A 21,229-nucleotide genomic window follows, 5' to 3' on the forward strand; every position below is an offset into this window, starting at 1 on the left:
TATACATCACCATCAAAACTAAGTGCATCTGCTTCGTGGTGAACAGCAAATAATCTAATATACATATTTATGAATAAAAATACTCAAGGGACTTTTAATATTAAACAGGACTTGGGTCTCATTCGGAATCCTCAGAGGGGAAACTACGAATTCATATTTAATATCGTAATAGTAAAGAGCATAGAGAAAATATACAGTAATAATCTTATATATAAAATTCTCGTGTCACAATGTTAGTTACCGTACTCCTCCGAAACGGCTTTACTGATTTTAACCAAATTTATATGCATATTCAGTAGGTCTGAAAATCGGCTACTGGCTACTTTTTATATTGATAAGTGCATTTGTTGAATAAATGATAGTAAATTATTACAACTCGAGACTGACGGAGACCATTGTTTGTGCGACGGGATAGCGATGGACGTTGCCATGGTGACGTACTTATTTAGTCACTTTAATAAAATAATACGGCCGAAATACTTTATATGGCAAAGAAACGTTTGCCGGGACAGCTAGTATTATTATAGAATAGTATATTATACTTAAATACAAACTTTATAGTCTAACTCTCCGCCTTACGCATTCAAGGCTTCAATTTATGCATTGATTCTAGAGCTAGCACACTGCTATTAAACTTTCTTGATCACAATTTCCCTCTGAATAGATTTAAAATACCATAAAAGTAGGTTTAAGTGGATATATGAATGGTGCTTTATAATATACTAGTAGGATAATAGGTAAAAATTGAGATTTAAATATCTTTAGATGTATTTTACAGAGTTCAAACTTACTTGTAACAACTTTGCTGATCGTAACTGATTGATTTTCAAAATGTGTTTATGTAAGAAAAATGAAGAAAGTTTTTGATTATTTTAGCTCACAACACAGCCTACATAATCAAGGGGGCGTAAGCAACAATTATTATTATTTCCATATTAGAATAATAAAACTTAGTTGTACGTTATATAAGTAATTTATAGTCCTCATCTGACTTTTGAAGGGACAAGAGGAGTGTCTTTATTATAGGCTTAAAGATACATTTAGGGTTGATTCAGACCGCAAAGCGACGCGTAGATGCATTTCTAAATTAGTATGGATTTGACAGATTCGCAAGACGCAATTGAAATCTGCCAAATCCATACAAATTTAGAAATGCATCTACGCGTCGCGTTGCGGTCTGAATCAACCCTTACCATACCAAGTATATAAAATGCTTTAATATTATGTTAGTTTAAAGCTCTTCAGTTCTCTTCTGTTGTGAACACTTTTGAAGAATTTAATATCTAGATGCCAAAGATAATGCCGAACATTTTTGGGACAAATATGTTGCAATAAGCTTCTTTCACATACTTTTTGTCACAGTAACTTCCGCATAGTTAAAAAAGTTAGGTATAGAAGAATTTAATTAGAATACTAATAGAGAAGAGACCAAGAAGAAATAGTCAAATAATATGTAGCAGGTTTAGCGATGTCGTAGCGCACAATCCTAAATCGTGCTATTGAAGTTTAGATAAGTAGAGTTTACACAGTTACAGGCAGCGACCACATAGCCTCGTTACAGGTATACTTTTTTATAACAATGGTGTAGCTCTTTTTTGGTGGTGAAACCTAGGTGCTCTTAAGAAGTAATTAAGAATTGTCATTTTTGACGGACTCTAAAAATGTTTTTTAGGGTTCCGTACCCATAGGGTAAGAACGGGACCCTATTACTAAGATTTCGATGTCTGTCCGTCTGTCTATCTCCAGGCTGTATCTCAAGAACCGCTATAGCTAGACTTCAGAAATTTTTACAGATTGTGTATATCTGTTGCCGCTATAACAACAAATACTAAAAACAAAAGACAATTAATAATTAAGGGGGGGTCCATACAACAAACGTGGTTTTTTTGGCCTTTTTATACTCGGTAACAATAATGGCAACAGATAGGCACTTAAAATTTTATAAAGGCCTTAATTATATATGTGTACTTTAATAATTAATAATAATATTTAAATAAAATAAAAATTTAAGGGGGGCTCCCATACAAACACAATTTTTGGCCTATTTTAGCTCTATAACGGTGCAGAACCCTTCGTTTACTAGTTTATTTTAATAAATTGTCTCCATGCTAGATGTTTTGCGGAGCCCCAGGGCTCCGCTAAGCACACTTTGAGAATGTCATTAAGCCTTCGTGGTTTTTCTGTTAGTACTAAATTATAATTTTCTTCATCTTGTTTTATTAATAAATAAATAAATAAAAAATGGCTGGCTTTGGTAATCTACTGGCTATTATTATACCTCAGCTTGTTTCTACTATCTGTCCTCATCTTAAGGTGTTTTTATTAGAAAATAGAAAGTTTCATGAGGCCTTAAAGTATATTATAAATCAAGCATAAAGTGTAATGAAAAAATGATAATACCCATAAAAATAAACAAGATTATTTTTTATTACCAGACGAAACCTGAACCGTTATTAAGTAGGTTATATTCTAACCACCTTACCGATAATACAGACCCATATTGTTTATTTTTTTTTATTTTTTATGAAATAAGGGGGCAAACGAGCAAACGGGTCACCTGATGGAAATCAACTTCCGTCGCCCAATGACACTCGCAATATCAGAAGAGCTGCAGGTTCGTTGCCGGCTTTTTAAGAGGGAATAGGGTAATAGGGGAAGGTAGAGACGGTATTGTATACAGATCCTTTAGTTATGCAATGTTTTGTACTTGTCTGATAGGAAAGTGGCTTCAAATAAGAGAACTTGCATAACGAGGGTGCTGCTTACTAGTGTCGCCAATCTTAAAATTGATTATTATTATTTACTTAACACATAACTGCCACCTATGGTTCCTGCACGATCAGTGTACATCTAGGGGGTATAAATATAATGATATTATAAACATAGCGAAAATAAACTGGTATAAATCGGGTTTAACGTAGCACGGTGCTGTGAACCGTGTGAGTACATAATGCTGTCCCTGCGGACCGCGCTCGCTGATACGATACTATACTAATATACCTACGAGGTACATCTGCAAATCATCATCCATGTTCGTGGGTGGATGTAAATATTTATGTAGTTCACGGTTTTTAAATGCTTCTACTCTCAAGCGGTCACATGCCATTGCGATAACAATAGATAAGCTATTGTGTTTGGTTTTTTCACGATCGAGGGATTAATCTGTAAGCCATGAGACCTTCTGGGAAAACACGCGCGTATTCAGCGCGTGCCGCACGAATGTTTTCCCAAACGCTACAACAGAACACGCGCACCTCTGAACGCGCCCTTAAACAATCACTTACTCCCCTAATTTAAGAGGGAACCGATCATATCAGTCTGATCGCATGCGGATCCAGGCTCGTGCGGTCGATGTACGGCTGCGCGCGGCGCGACTCGTAATAATACGCGTCGTGAGAAGCCCGCTAGCTCATGTAGCTGTGATCGGTCGGATGGATTTGACTTAAGGCGGGGATTAATCTCAATCCAAAACTATAACTTTGCACACAACCAAAGACCAAGCGTATACGTATCGCAATAAGATTCATTTTAGCTTAGCATAAAATTGAAGTCACTCAAACGGATTTTCTCTATTTTTCATGTTTTTTTAAATCTCTTTGGAAATAAACATTAAGAAGCAAAATTGTTCGGTTAAAGAATTTTTAATATAGATTTACTAACAATTTATTCAAATAAAATGTATAATTATTATCCTAGTTAATACTTATATTTCGATGAAATAGATTTTTATCGGAGATGAGTTTGTAAATTAATTACAGCCAAAGTATTTAGTTTTATTAAAATGTTTATGGTTTAAGGTATTTTAAATATTGTGCTTTATATCTCATATTTTTTAAAACTTCGTTATTATATTGGAACTAGGTAAACCGGAAGTCGCGGAATAACAAATTGAGGTTTATCCTCGCCTTAACGCGATCAAATTACTGAGGCTTACCTTACAATAAGGAAATCCCATACCATCTATAATATTATAATGGTTGAAGATTAGAATTCTACTATTTTTCTTTTTACGTCCAAACCGCTGAACCGATTTTGCTGAAAGGAATATATATATTTTGGACGGGAAAGGACAAAAATACTTTTCCGGAAAATGTACGGTTACGCGCATATGCATACGCGCGATGAATTTGCGTATTGAAGTTGCGTTGACAATAATATACAAAAACTACAGATTTAAATATCGTACCCACAAACCTTGGTAAGTAATTGAAATTCATTTAACTCGGGGCATAATATTTGCGAGCCAAATTAATGAAATATACACAGCACTTGATCAACTCGACAATACATTAATTAATTTTCAAGTTGTTAATAATGGCTCTAATTAATAGGTCGAAGCGAGATTATGTCATGATACTAACAGAAACGGCATTGTTATATTATAACTAGAGTTAGGTTTGGGCGTGAAGAGGTAACAGACAGACACACTTCCGCATTTATAATATTAGTAAGGAATGGATCGCTATCATAAAAAATATTTCTGTAATCCGTACTAATGTAATCTACACGTGGGAGAGCCATGCTTCGGCACGAATGGGCCGGCTCGACCGGAGAAATACTACGTTCTCACAGAAAACCGGCGTGAAACAGCGCTTGCGCTGTGTTTCGCCGAGTGAGTGAGTTTACCGGAGGCCCAATCCCCTTCCCTGTTCCCTTCCCTTCCCTACCTTCCCCAATTCCCTTCCCTACCCTCCCCTATTACCCTATTCCCTCTTAAAAGGCCGGCAACGCTCTTGCAGCTTTTCTGATTCTGCGAGTGTCCATGGGCGACGGATGTTGCTTTCCATCAGGTGACCGGTTTGCTCGTTTTCCCCCTTATTTCATAAAAAAACCGTTTTTTATCCATACTAATATTATAAATACGAAAGTGTGTCTGTCTGTCTGTCTGTCTGTTACCTCTTCACGCCCAAACCGCTGAACTGATTTTGTTGAAATTTGGCATGGAGATACTTTGAGTCCCCGTTAAGGACATAGGGTACTTTTTGTCTCGGAAAAATGTACGGTTCCCGCGCGATAAACGAGTTTTGGCGCAATGGAGTTGCGGGCGTCATCTAGTCAATTATAATACTCACAGAAAACCGGCGTGAAACAGCGCTTGCGCTGTGTTTCGCCGAGTGAGTGAGTTTACCGGAGGCCCAATCCCCTACCCTTTTCCCTTCCCTACCCTCTCCTATTTCCTTCCCTACCCTCCCCTATTCCCTTCCCTACCCTCTCCTATTTCCCTATTCCCTCTTAAAAGGCCGGCAACGCACCTGCAGCTCTTCTGATGCTGCGAGTGTCCATGGGTGACGGAAGTTGCTTTCCATCAGGCGACCCGTCTGCTCGTTTGCCCCCTTATTTCATAAAAAAAATTTCAACGTTTAAACCAAACCGATTTCGATTGTTTTACTAAGTTGCACTTGTCAACTTTTTCTAGAGAGACGCGAAAGGACTTGACGGAAGTTTTGAGGCTACAACTCGAATTGAAGACGCAAGTAGATAAAGTGGGCAACTAACATTTTTTTTTGCATAAATAGATTGCTTTAGAACCGGCAAAGTGTTTTTTTTTAATTTTATTTAATTAAAAATAAAATAAATTAACTGTAGAGCAATTCCCATTATGTTATTGTTGTATACCTACTTAACGTGACCATGTTATATTTTTTCGTCAGAACGAGACATCTCCGAAATTATATGTAAATTAACCCCCATCCATTTTTTTCCATTTTGTTATTAAATAATGAAAGTTTATACTTAATTTATTGAATTGTGTTTTGAGAATACTTCAAGTACTTATCTGTTGCCATAGGCGAACCCAGGATTTTAAATATTTATTTTATCTTCCAGGGAGGGCAGCAGTATGCCATATAATAGCGGATTTGGGCTTATTATTTCGCGGCACTTTAACTCTTGGCAACCAAACGGCAAAGACTGTATCTACCCTTTTACTCATAATAAAATTCAAAGTGTTAGATTTACGTGTCTTTTTGTTTTTGTCTGAAACGTAAGAAAAGAAAAGTCTGCTAATAAGATCAAGGCAAAACATCGTATACCCCGAACACGAAAAGATAATTAGGTGTTTACCTAAGTATCTTTTTTAAGACCTATATAACTCTTTACACACTCTTACCTCATTGGTAAAACACTTTTTAAATTTCAAATTGCGAACGCTTTTACCATTATCAGAAAAGCCATAAAGAAAAAGTGCATTCGAGCCACAGCCGGCAGTTCTTACACGTCCTGACGCAGATAAGTTACTGCTCCAATAACGCTAGATTAAAAGATGCCTTCAATGCCAATAGCGATTAGAATTTTATATAACTTTTTAACAAATATTTTCTCTTATACAGGGTGGAACAAAACAAAGAGATAATCCTTTACACTGCCCAGTGCTCCGCAAACTTTTTGTGTTCAAGGTACATACGGCACACCTTTTGTGGAACATGCATTAGTGATTACTGATTAGGGTGTATAAGAGTCCCCTGTGCAGCGTTCACTGTGAAAGTAGCAGCGCTGAAAAAGTATTTTATTTTTATTTTATATGACACACATGAAAAAACTACTTATTAAAGGCCGGCAACGCACCTGCAGCTCTTCTGATGCTGCGAGTGTCCATGGGCGACGGAAGTTGCTTTTCATCAGGTGACCCGTTTGCTCGTTTGCCCCCTTCTTTCATTTAAAAAAAAAAACTACTAACTGAACTCAGTTGGTTGCAAAATTCTTGACGAGTTTGAATTAGTCTGAGGGTACAACCAATTTAAAAAATATATTTCACAATCATTCCTTTTCGCCATCCCGGAAGTGGTTATTGTGTATTTGCTTGAACATGTGCTGCCCCTATAGTTCCTGCACGTTCCTATTGTACGTCAAAGGTGATAAAATAAACATAGTAACGAGGTCCTAGTGTTCGCGTCCTCGCCATAATAAGTATCTCGGGGCCAAGTCAGCCATTCCCAACGTAATGCAATCCGATGAAATTGCACTGTAACTGGCCAGGAATAGACGCTAGAGAAAGGATTGTTGTAAACTGTACAATGAGTGTATTTCTTGGTAAATACACACAAACATGTCTTACCTAAGGGTCCCAAAATCTGCAATAAAACTAAAAATGACATTGCGATGCGAATTCTCAGTTTTGGGTGGGAGCCCTAAATTATAAATTCAGTTATCTGCGTCAGGATGTGTAATTTTTTATTCGTAACTTTTACAGATTCAAGAAAACAACCGGAAAAAATAAATACATAATTAAAACTCACCATTTTTTTATGGAAGGCTTTAATATGTAAGCAAAAGTAACGCTTAGATCTTTGGATAGTTAACAAAAAGCTGAAAAGACTAACGCTTTTAATTACGAGAAAGATATTTTATTGTCAATGAAATAGACTGCAACCGGGCTTACATATTCTGGTGACTCTTCTCCTGCTTTCATTAGTACAAGGTATTTACTTGCCTTAATGAGGAAAATGAACGTCAAACTTGAGTCGCGGAATGAGCTTGCCTTATTCTCTTGTAATTATTTTCGCTGCGTTTATTATTTTTACGTTTTATAACTCTCGCGCTGCATTTTCATAAGGTCGCTTCATTAGCCACGTTTCAATATTAAGATACTTAGTCTGGAAGTGAGAGGATACTTCTTTGAGTCCATTGAATTACCTGTCGTAGATGGAGTTATGATTTTTTTAATTAAAAAATATGAGGCAAACGAGCAAACGGATTTTATTAAAAGCTTCTCTCTAACGTTTTTAAACACTGACGTCACCAAAGGAGTTCAGTTTGTTTTATTTTTGTCACCAGAGGAGTCCAAGAAGACCAAGTGCGGTCTCTATATTTTGTTACGTAAAAGTACTTGGTATTGTATTATATACCATAACTAACCTTTCCTGTGGACTATATTATATTATAAAGTTACAACATTAATATCTTAATTTTAAATTGACACTACAAATATTATTTTCTAATAACACGATAAATTCCATTTGTGAGCAATACGATGTGTTGAAATAACTTTTGATCCCACTTTTATTACAAGTTTTCACACAACTGTAAGTTTTATTTTAAAACAGCTGCGAACTATTCTAAACTTGAAAAGAATGTCGACTCGTTCCTATAACTAAACCCGACAGCTTACACAAAAACTTTCATAGTATATGAAATATACTATGAAAGTTTTGTGTTCCCATTTATACTTGGGAGAGCCATGCTTCGGCACGAATGGGCCGGCTCGACCGGATAAATACCACGTTCTCACAGAAAACCGGCGTGAAACAGCGCTTGCGCTGTGTTTCGCCGAGTGAGTGAGTTTACCGGAGGCCCAATCCCCTAACCCCTACCCTATTCCCTTCCCTACCCTCAACTATTCCCTTCCCTTCCCTACCCTCCCCTATTACCCTATTCCCTCTTAAAAGGTCGGCAACGCATTTGCAGCTCTTCTGATGCTGCGAGTGTCCATGGGCGACGGAAGTTGCTTTCCATCAGGTGACCCGTTTGCTCGTTTGCCCCCTTATTTCATAAAAAAAAAAAAAAAAAAATATTAGACGTTGTTATGTACGCGTAGCAAAAACTGTTCATCCCAGTGCGCCCGGACGTATTGGGGTTGAAGGTTTTATTCGTATTTAGTACAAATTCAAATATTTACAACAAGTATTCATACTTTTACATATTTTAAAAAAATATTTATTTCTTGTCGGTAACTATTTTTTTGCCTTTGTCTATTTTCTCTGAAACTGTAAAGCCATAGTAAAAGGAGGGGAAGTAAGTTAAAATCTCGGCGAGTTTTAGAGGCTGGTACCGCCGAGATTTTGTTGTGTGCTGTACGTGGCGACGCATTGATACTATGGCGCACACATACAAGCCGCGCGCGGTGCCTTTGTATGAAGATAACTTACTTCCCCTCCTTTTACTATGGTAAAGCTGGTAAAAGTTTATTCACAGCCTAAAACTCGAATATACAAGCTATCTTAGATGGCTAGAGACGGGTATCTGTCTATCCTATATATTATCTATAATATGTTTCTATTCATATTAATTCTACTGTAAGTGTATTTGTCACCGAATTCCTCTTGATTAAACCGATTTGAAAGAATTTTTAATGCATTTGGGTGGTGCTTTAGATGGTTTAGATTCACCAATAATCCGTTAGTATATTTATATCATATCTCATTTATTTAATAGAACTCAGTATCACTAATTTAAAGTCACATAGAATCCAACAAAGCCCGACAAATAGTATAATAAGACGGGAACATATGTAAAGCCCTCATATCGATTCGAACAAAGAACTTTCCGGCTGAGGAATATCATTACAGTTGTTAATCTGCTCAGCGCGAGCACTCGTACAATTACTGGTTCATTTGTCTGCACCGATTCTCCACTCAACATCCCCTTGTTCCACTAAACCAATGATTTTTACGTCAAGGAGAATTACAATATCGGAGAAATTTATTTTTTGATGATGGACCAACGTTTTTAGTCGGGTTATGTCAAGCCCAGCTTATGACTAAAATAGACTTGATATTAAAACAATGGGTTTTAAAACCATCATGAATTCTCCATGATGCAAAAACCATTGTTGTACTATCTGAGAAATCGATTCATCGATGATGGCCCAACGTTTTTAGTTGGGTTATGTCAAGGCCCAACTGACAGATCAGGACTTACATTAATATGACAAAACCTGATTAAATAACGTGCTCCATCTGACTATTAACAAATTTATCTGATGGTACATTATGCAGCCTTTCCACGTTGGCCAATGATGGACCAATACAAGTGATTACAAACGTTTAGAAGCAGCCCCACCACGTTGGTTAAGCCCCATATTTATAAACAGGCCGTTATAGGCCACGGCCTAGGACGGCAGCGTCCTAGAGCCCTACAGTTTGCGTATATGGGGCGGCGTAAATAAAGTGGCCTGCTCTCATAAAAAAAGAATTGGCACTGCGTTGGCTTATGATGAACAAAGCGGTATCGAATATGAAGTACAAATGTTCGTCAGTGATTGATGTCCGTGATTCGATTCGATCGATTGTGCGTACTATAGGCAGATTCGCAATTATGGTAATTCACCGCAGCCGTTCCAACATCGTAAGGGTTAATTTAAACTGCAACGCAACGCGTATAGTTATGGATTTCTAAATTTGTACTGAATTGACAGTTTTGCACGACGTCTCACGCAATTGAAATTTGTCTTGAAACGCATCTACGCATCGTGTTGCGGTCTGAATTGACCACGAATTGACCCTTATAAATACACTAGCTGTCCCTGCAAACGTTTCTTTGCTATAATTATAAAGTGTTTCGCCCGTATTATTTTATTGAAATGACTAAATAAGCATGTCACAATGGCAACGTCCATCGCTATCCCGTCGCATAAACAATGGTCGTCGTCAATCTCGAGTTGTAATAATTTACTATTATTTATTCAACAAATGCACTTATCAATATAAAAAGTACCCAGTAGCCGATTCTCAGACCCACGGAATATGCATATTGCATATAAAATTTGGTTAAGATCAGTAAAGCCGTTTAGGAGGAGTTCGCGGCCTAACATTGTGACACGAGAATTTTATATATAAGATGTCACTCGTGTCTTATATTTTTGAAAATTTTGACACGAAGATATGTATTCCTACTATTAAGAGTGATCGAAGAAATATAAAACAGTAACAAACAAGCATGATAAAATAATCAGTATAATAGAAATAACAAAATATGCAAGGTGAAAATTTAATTAAAATATCACGTTGCATTTAATCACCAGTTTATCTTATAATTATGCTGCCGTTTGCATAATAAAACAAACATTTTACTTACATTATTTCCGCCAAGTTCAGTCATAATGAAGTATTTTCGCCACTCGCGATAAAATTAAAATGTTCCGACATTTTATAACTAAACCACTGTATTGTGCGATGTGGTTGCAAACTCGTCATTTTACTTAGCATTAATTATTTTCCGTGGCCGTGTTTTAAAATACGGTCGATTTTTTTTAAAGATAATATTATTATGATATCATATCACATCACATTGACAAAGGCGTAAGTTTGAGTTTAGAATGTAAACAGTAGAAAACAGACATACAAGTAGTAGTTGCTGGTAAAATTAAGTACATTCAAATCAAATCATTTATTCACATAATGTAGTTTATAAAGGTGTTATCTTATGTCTAATATATATAAATAAACTAGCTGTCCCCGCAAATATTGTTTTGCCATATAAAGTATTTCACCCATTTTATTTTATTAAAGTAACTAAATAAGTATGGCACCATGGCAACGTCCATCGCTATCCCGTCGTACAAACAATGGTCGTCGTCAGTCTCGAATTGTAATAATTTACTATTATTTTTCAACAAATGCATTTATCAATATAAAAAGTAGCCAGTAGCCGATTCTCAGACCCACTGAATATGCATATAAAATTTGGCAAAAATCAGAAAGGCGGTTCGGAGGAGTACGGTAACTAACATTGTGACACGAGAATTGTATATATAAGATACATAAATATTGATATATATCTTTCAGCTTGCATTATAAATATAGTGAACAAGAGCAAAAGTGTGTACGAGTCTTTCATCTCAGATTTTCCGAGACAGTATCGCAGAAGCTTTTTATAGTTTTTATTTGGACTGGCATTTGAACTCCTTAATTCTTTACGAAACCACAAACAATAAGAGAACACTCTGTAAAGAAACTTTATGGTCTAGATATTGCATCTCAATGTTTCATTTTTTTGTTAGTTTGTTAAGAATTTGTAGACCGATTTTTATTTAACTTTTCATCTTTCTGATAGTCGTTCATGCTGTTGAATAACAATAGAAAAATAATAAATGAATTTTGCCTTGTATTCAATATTTACTAACGAGCGATTTTGATGTCAAATTATTTGTATTTTCATTAAGCTGGGAACTCATTGTGGTGTTAACAACGAACATATAAAAATAACGGTATTATTTTTAAGAGTAATTTTATAATAATGAATATAAAAATAACATTATTATTTTAAAATTGACGTTATTGACGTACCAAGTTGGTAGGTTTTGCAATCTTTTATGACAAATAGCAAATACTGTATGGCATATATCAGACTATATTTGACACCCGATAACATAGTTAGCTCATAGCTGCTGGTAACCACTGTAGATGGCTTGTACGAACCAACTTGAAATTAATTTCAAAATTGTTCGACTAAACTCCCGATATACGTTTCTCAAGTTAATTGTTCCTTCTAGAATCTAGAGTATCGCCACGTATCGCTAACAAATTGTGATTGCTAACATAGTTGCTTAATAAATCTGGTCAAATATTCTCCCTTATAAAGAAAAATATTTGAAAACGACGTATGTGAATAGCTAATATTTTTAAAGTAAGGAAAATTTTATTCGTGGGAGAGCCATGCTTCGGCACGAATGGGCCGGCTCGACCGGAGAAATACCACGTTCTCACAGAAAACCAGCGTGAAACAGCGCTTGCGCTGTGTTTCGCCGAGTGAGTGAGTTTACCGGAGGCCCAATCCCCTACCCTATTCCCTTCCCTATCCTCCCCTATTCCCTTCCCTTCCCTATTACCCTATTCCCTCTTAAAAGGCCGGCAACGCACCTGCAGCTCTTCTGATGCTGCGAGTGTCCATGGGCGACGGAAGTTGCTTTCCATCAGGTGACCCGTTTGCTCGTTTGCCCCTTATTTCATTAAAAAAAATACTAATTTTTTTCTCTCTTTAAACAAACATCGCAACTTACTTCAAAATTTAGCTAATATGTTCGACTATAGATAAATTCCATATTATTTTTTATTTCAAATCATCTTGGCGGTCCTAAAGTCTGCATTTATACAAGAAAACGTTCAAATTGTTAGTTGTTGATATTTAAGATAATATAATCGTCCGATAATCGGACGATTTTTTTTTTTTTAATTCATCCGGTAATCGGACGACTAGACACTTTGTAAATACAAAACCTTGGTCTCATACATAGGAAAAGTCATAACTCACAAATCACAGATATTTTTTTTACAAAGCTTGTATAATGTATAGTAATTATAAACATTAAAATCTATATAATTATTAATATACTATATTTTAAATTTTATAATTTATGTATACGTAAGTTAACACATAAATTTTAATTTATTTATAGGTCAAAGAATATTCAATACTCTTCAACAGTCTTAGCGGCAATTATTAAGGAGAATTTTGTTCGGTATCTCGGTATTAAGCGCTAAGTCCTTTACCTTAGAGTTCTTCCAACACTTTGATTTATTGTTTTTTGACTTGAATTTGATTCAAGTAAGTATAAGAAACTTTAATATTTTATGCATTCACTTGAAATGTTGAAATAAGTGAAAAAAGTTTCGAATCCAGTATAAAGAGTTTTGAAGTTTGATGCACGAGTTCGAAAACTATTTATCAGTTTTCCCACTCTAAAGTAAAGGCTACAGTTTGAGTGTGTGTGTGTGTATGTTTTTTACTTCTTCACAAAAAACAGATATCGGATTTTGATGGCATTTGGCATGGTAGTAGTTTTGTTACTACTCGATATCTTTAAAAATGTATTTTTTTATAGTAAAATTGACATTACGAGTACCATTTTGCAATATCGTTGAAAAGTAAGAAAAAAAGATAGACATTTTATTAGTTATCGGAGTGATAGGGCTACGGTCGATACGTGATCGCTACGCCGTAACCACGTAGCAGTCTAACTGTCACTCCTTTTACGTGTAACGACCGGCTAGGTTTCTTGCCACTAAAAATACATATTTTTTATGAAACTAGATGACGCACGCAACTCCGTTGCACTAAAAACGCGTTTATCACGCGGGAACCGTCTATTTTTGCAGAACAAATAGCATCATATTATTATGTCCTTTGCCGGGACTCAAAGTGGTCCATAGCAAATCGGTTAAGCGGTTTAGGGCGTGAAAAGATAACAAATAGACAGACAGTCGCATTTATAATATTAGTACGGAAGTACCTATGGATTATACTAATATATAAAAATTCATGTCAGAGTGTTTGTACCCAAGTACTGAGAATATGTCATTAGTTTCTGCTAGTAAAAAAAAAAGTATTTTTGACGATATTTTAATTTATAATTTTAATAATATAACATTAGCTATGTCCAAATTGTGCCTTTTTTTGTTCATCAAGGGCATGCGTTATAGCGCAGTAACAGCGAACGTGAGGCATGCCCGCGAAGCATGCCCTCTGACCGTATCCAAAACTTTCGTTTTGTTCTATAATTACAATGTTGGCGTTGCGTTCGTTGACGCATTCAATTATTGAATACGCCAAAATGTCAGCTGAATGAAAGAAGATGACGAAAATTGAAGACGAAAGTGCACAGTGTGGATATAGATTAACTATGATTTTTAGCAACGTTTTTAATTATTTTATGCAATAAACGTGATATGAAGCATCGACTTTAACATGATACACAAAGGCTGCCATTACATTTCAAAGATTTTTGTTCTAGTTGTGTTCTAGTCAGACCTTCATTGTTTCTGAATGTTCTTTTAATCTTCAGACAAGACATTCGCTTTATGCATAATACAGAACCATTTCCGTCGCACGTTTATTCTATTCCCCTTTTCTATCAAAGGCTTTAAGAATCACTGTTTAAATAATATTTCTGAAACATGTTGGAGACCGCTAACCTAATTTAATAACTTATCCATACTAATGTTAGTATTATAGATGCAAAAGTGTGTCTGTCTGTCTATTTGTTACCTCTTCATGCCCAAACCCCTGAACTGATTTTGCTGTAATTTGGTATGGAAATACTTTGAGTGCCGGGAAAGAGCATAGGATACTTTTATAGCGGGAAAATGTACGGTTCCCACGCGATAAACGAATGTTACCGCAACGGGGTTGCGGGCATCATCTGGTTAGTATTGTAAATGTGAAAGTGGTTTCTAATCTTTCTGTCTATCTGTCCGTCTAACAATTACTGCCACTAGTTTATGCTTTAAGCGATTTTAATATTTGTTAGAATATAATAGTTATAATATTATGTTTAGATATTATCCTTTAATAGTAAAAATAAAATTAACGAAAGCGGGATTAAATTATTATGCAATATCAAACCATCAGACTATCTCAATCGAAAATCTATGATATAATTATAAAATATCTGAAATCCTGCAGAATCGTCTATTGATACTCTCCATTTAGTAATAGTATGAGAAACTTACTTTAAAATAACTTAATGTTTGATCATTAAAAGTTGTTACCAATTATTGTACTTTCAGTAACATATTGAAGCATCAGTTTTTAGAGTTCCGAAGCCAAATGGCAAATACTGAACCGTTATAGATTCGTTATGTAGGTTTGTCACAACCACTTTTTTAGTGAATAATGTAGCTCATAATAGTTTTATTATTTTATATAAAAAAACTATTGATAATAAAACAATTATTATTTATGTTTAAATTTGATTTTAATAAATTTAAAATAATTCATACTGTTTTTAAAAGCTTTTATTTAACTTGCTCTGTATGTATGTAAGTATGTATGTTCGGGTGAAATCTTAGAACTCAATTTTGGAGTAGATATATTTAACCGATCGAACTGAAATTTTGCAGGTACGTTTAGTTTGGATGACAATACATGATATTGTATGTGACATCACTCTAAATCCAATATGGCCGACCGTCCAAGATGGCGAAATAGTTATTTTCTATGCAGTTCTACAATATGGATATTAAATGAAAGGGCTTTTTGAGAGTAACTCGAAAACGAATGTAATGTCATACTACATCCAATATGGCGGCTCATCCAAGATAGAGATACAGTTATATTTTAATGTACTTCTGCAATATGGGTATCAAATGAATGAGGCTCATTGAGAGTAACTTGAAAACGAATGTTATATCATTCCACATCCAATATGGCGTCTCATTCAAGGTAGGGGGATATATTTAGTTATTTTTAATGCACTTCTGCAATATGGGTATCAAATGAAAGAGCTTATTGAGAGTAACTCGGAAACGAATGTAATGTCATTCTACATCCAATATGGCTCATCTAAGATGTATATCTAATATAGTTATTTTTAAAACACTTCTGCAATATGGGTATCAAACAAAAAGGCTTATTGAGAGTAAATTGAAAAGTCATGTCGTGTCCTGTCGTGTCGTGTCATGTCGTGTCGTGTCGTGTCGTGTCAACATTTAATTACTTTAATAAAATAAAAAATATACTTAATATCAGTTTCCTCAGTTAAATTGGCACTTTACTAGTTTATTATTAACAAATCACGCGACAAGCTTTTATAATAATGCATATTGTATAATATATTGAGGTTATAACTTAGTAGTTAGAATTTTTAAGGGGAAATTTATTTTCTTTTTTTATAAGAAAGTATTTAAATAAAAGCTTTTTCTCAAAAAGTTTTTTGCTTATAATTTATTAATCAAAGTATTTTCATTCGTACGAAATGTACTCTAATTACAGATTATAATAACATTTGGATAAGTGCTCCATCCGCGGTAACTAATTAACCAATATGCAATATTTTATATAAAGCAATGTGTTAAATTTTAGGTCTACCAGGATCTGATGGCAATTTTTGACAGCAGATTTGCCAAAAATATCCTTGATCATTGGATAATTTTTTATATTTACATGTTTAACACACAGAATCAGCCGCTATAAGAAAAAAAAGGATCAAAATGTTTTATTCCAATTACCACGGTATTGTTAGAGTCAATTTATTTTCTCACTTTTTGCCATCAGATTCTGGTAGACCTATAAATAGCTTCATATTTTGTACTACCTGTTCCCTGCCGACCCCACGAAGTATGCACAAAATAAAATCGCATAGGAACCTCACATTTTTCCATCATTTGCCTTTGTTCTTCCTGACGGTTGTTCTACGAAGGTTGCTCCATAGTCAATTTTTAATTTGCGACAAATTTCATCAAAATCGGTCCAGCAGTTCAGGCGTGAAACGTGAACCCTGTCCAAAAATGAGGATTTATTTTTATGTATAAAAACTAGCTGACCCGGCAAATGTTGTTTTGCCATATAAATTATTTCTAATATCAATAAAAAAAGTAGAATTTAAAAACCTATACTCAGGCGGCAGGCCTAACGAATGTACATGCACATTAAAATCGGTTGAGCCGTTCTGGAAGAGTTCGCGCACAAACACTGTGACACGAGAATTTTATATATTAGATAATGTAATTGTATGATATTAATTTACAAGAGTTCGCTAGTAAAGTAGGGAGCGGAACCGGAGTGGGGAATACGGGGATATTGTGAGAACTGGGACATATCTAACGTCCGGCCGACGGACTCAGACTTGTTTATTTTTAATATCCCCGCCTATAGGGGAAACTAACTGACACCGCTTTATATAGGTCTCCTTTTAAAGAATTTTATTTTGAACAATATATTTGATAGTCGGCGCATGGTAAAACTTATATAAGCTTAATTGCGCCGTATAACATTGATTTTGTAACTTTTTATTGATAAATAAATGATTAAAAAAATAAAATTAAAAGTTATAAAAACTGGAAACTCTATTATACTAGTATCTATGCTAGATAAAAAATCAATCTAAAAAGATTTGGGCTGTTGTTATAATTATAATCTAAAATCTCATTATCACTATTAACAAATGTTTATGGAGGTATTAATTTTATAAAAGGGATTAACAGTAAACGTAGGATAGAATGACTTACTTTAATAAAAATACCTTACTTTACAATAATTATTATGCTCATCAAAAACTATGGAATTTTCTGGAACTTTTCACCACCCACTGCCTTAAAAACGTACTCACATTACTGATAAAACCGTTTACGGTTTTATTATCAGATCATATCAGATCAAATTCTAAGAAAAACTACCACACCGATAATTTTTAACACGTCCACTGCACACTGGCCCTAACTTTCAAAAGATATGACGCCATCTTGATAACCATTTCGTATTTTACAAACTCTAGTAACTAATTAATTTCTCCATTGTTACGATCCTGGAAAATATAAAGGCAACGTTAAGTTTTCAGTCCCAACGTCGTGGTTTTATTGCACAATAAATAAAATTATGAATAGAGAGATTATGTCTTGAGCTTGATTTATTATAGAGGTGTATTGTACTTAGAAATACAACTAAGAGCTTAAGTTACCCGTGTACACTATACTTTGAAATATGAAAGAGAAAACAAAAAATATAGGAATTAGAATAAAGAATACACATTACGTCGTCTGAAACTTCGACCTAACGACGGAGTCATTAAAGAGTATTATGATCCTTATAGGTTTGTTCACGTGTTTGATATTTTTGTTTTCTTAAAGGTGCTGCCTCACCTGGAGCATTCGCGTGTAATGTAACATTATAGATTCGACTTTGAGCATTTCATAGCAAATTGACTTTACTGTCACGTAGCATTAATGTTACAAGTTGTATCAAGATACACATTGTATCATTACAAGGTTGAAGGTGCGCATAGTAAAGCTCGGTTTTTCTCCCTCACTGATGCAATGCTCGACTCTGGGGCCGTACCACGAAACCTTTTTGAGACTCAAATAATCGTACGAGAATGCCGCGTCCTACTCTAAAAAACGAGAAAATTATGTTGTTAGAGCTGGACTCGGCTTTCTCAGCCTATTGTTTGAATTTCAAAACGGTTTCATAGTAAGCCTACTGTAACGTTACATTACAAGCGAATGCTCCCGGTGAGGGAGCTCCTTAATGCAAATAAATTATAAGCAACAGAGAATTTTATTATACGTGAATTGATAGGTTCTACGCTAGTTCTACGATAGTGCTACGCTTTTTCGTAGCACTCTCGTAGCTCTTACTCATTCATCTATATTAAAACCACGTATGAACTTTGGGACACTTAAAAAGGTGTTTATTTATTACTTTTGTCACATTTTTACAATAACACAAGTATCGATAGTGACGACGTTGACGACGACGCGTACGTTTATGATGATGATTATGTTGTTGATGATGATGATGATGTTGATGATGATGTTGGTGACCATGATGATAATGACGATGACGATGACGATAATAATGATGCTGACGATGATGATGTTTACACAGGTGTAGCAGGTGAAGGAGGTGTAGCAGGTGGAGCAGGTGGAGGAGGCATGCGGCGATGAGGCGGCGTGGTCCGCGCGCCATGTCCTGCTGACATGGCAGTCAGCCGCTCCGCCCTCCTTTCGCTGGCAGCTCTCACAGCACTCGCCGGTAAACGTTTTTTTTATTATTAGTAGTATTTTAAAGATACTGTATTGCTGATTTTTTTGCGGTGCAACGGTGAACCAGTCAACACGGCGCGTTGCGTCAGCGTTGCTTCGACGCAGCGCTGCCGTTGCCTTGTTTTACATACAAAGGTGTTCACACGGCGCGCTGCGTCGTCGCAACGCACACATGACGGACAGGTCCCCGAGACGAAGCGGGAGGCTGCGTCGACGCAGCACTGCCGTTTGACGACGTTGCGACGACGCAACGCAACGCAACGCGCCGTGTGGACTGGCTCTAACGTTGTTTCAGTTCGGCAGACTTCCGCACGGTGTTTGTGTGCGTGCGACTAAACGTATGCGTGTAAACTAGCTGCTAACTGCAATAGCTTTACCGCGGCAGTCCTCGAGTGCCAATATCTAGAATATCAGCCAAACTGTAAAATCAGGTTATAAAAATACATAGGTAAAAATTTGTGTGAAGACATCGAAAAATTGCTATGAAACCAGATCTTACGTCCATAAAATCACACTGAGAAAATATTGATTAGTCTGTCGCAGTTCGACGGGATTATGTGGAGAGTTCCTCCATTCGGCGGGTTTATCGCGCTTGCATAGTTCCACAGTTATCGATATTTCCACCGTATCACTAACGAGAGCATGACTAAAGTACTGGTATTTTACCTTGGACTTTGGAGTATCTATGACACTGGTTTTAACACATTTGGATATTTTTTTAAACGGGCTTTGGCCCACCACACATTCCCACCACTGTATCTCCTGTATCGCCAGGATCGACAGCGGTATCCAACCACAAAAACCCTTTGATATGATCTCAGGGAGCCCGAGGGACATGCTAAAACTGTCTTGGGACCCGCAACGAAATTAATCAGAAGAAAATAGGAGGAGTAGGAAGAATTTAATTATTTAACACATTTGGATAACTGAAAACTTCAGGGGACTTTTAGTATAGAGAGAGCGCTGTTTTTAAAACCCTAGTACCCCAAAAACAACTGTGCAGTGTGCACATAATATTTCATTATTATTAAACTTTATTTAAATGCCAAATTTTAAAGCTTATTTAACCCCCATTACACAACTTTAGCGATAAACTATAATTTATCATTGATAGGTTAGGTTATGTCACTGCATAGATAAAGTACTGAGTTAATAACGTAAATAACAATCGAAAAAAATCGAAACTCAGGGGTAAGATAATACCACCTCTTATAGAAAGATGTTTGAGCAAGCGTCAGCGCGATGTAGGAGACGCACGGCGCCACCTATTATAAATTTTTGGAACTAACTTAATTTGAACAAATTTACACATTTTCACCCCCTTACAACCCTTTTTTCCAGTAAAAAAGTAGCCTATGTCCTTTCTCACGCTTTAGACTATCTGTATATTAAATATAATAAGATATATATTTTTGGTTTTCTGAAAAAAAATCTAACAGCTTACATTTTATACTTATATGCTTCCTCTTTCTTCCGCAGAAAATACTATACGATTGCACTTTACTTCTTTTTATGGGTTTCTTTAATGCGGTGTGCCAACGGCGAAGTTTAAGTAGTGTTAGGGTAAAATGTCACTGTATTCAAAAAGAAACTTTGTAAATTCGATTACAGTTTTATGACCCTCATAAAGTTGTAGTAGTTTATACGTAGTAAAACAGCATACTTAGTAGTCGCCTGCATAATAATATTTTTTTATTAAATAAGCGGGGAAAACGAGCAAACGGGTCATCTGATGGAAAGCAACTTCCTTCGCTCATGGACACTCGCAACATCAAAGAGCTGCAGGTGTGTTTCCGGCCTTTTAAGAGGCCAGAGGAAATAGGGTAATAGGGTCGGGGAGGGTAGGGAAAGGGACAGGGTAGGGGATTGGGCCTCCGATATACTCACTCACTCGGCGAAACACAGCGCAAGCGTTGTTTCACGCCTGTTTTCTGTGAGCGTGGTATTTCTCCGGTCGAGCCGGCCCATTCGTGCTGAAGTATGGCTCTCCTACGGTAATATGGTAAAACTGACCTTTAGAGCGTAAAATTTATAAC

General features: G+C 35.9%; 1 protein-coding gene across 1 annotated transcript in view; it reads left to right on the plus strand.

The window, feature by feature from the left end:
- The window catches only part of LOC121732545, a 79,116-nt gene that overhangs the window by 19,217 nt on the left and 38,670 nt on the right, over positions 1-21,229 (plus strand). Inside the window, exon 2 of the mRNA XM_042122468.1 lies at positions 19,036-19,182. Coding sequence (XP_041978402.1) covers positions 19,128-19,182 — 55 coding nt within the window. The 5' untranslated portion in view covers positions 19,036-19,127. The remainder of the gene's footprint in view (positions 1-19,035; positions 19,183-21,229) is intronic.

The sequence above is a fragment of the Aricia agestis genome, chromosome 12 (genome assembly GCF_905147365.1).
Source record: "Aricia agestis chromosome 12, ilAriAges1.1, whole genome shotgun sequence".
Taxonomy (NCBI): domain Eukaryota; kingdom Metazoa; phylum Arthropoda; class Insecta; order Lepidoptera; family Lycaenidae; genus Aricia; species Aricia agestis.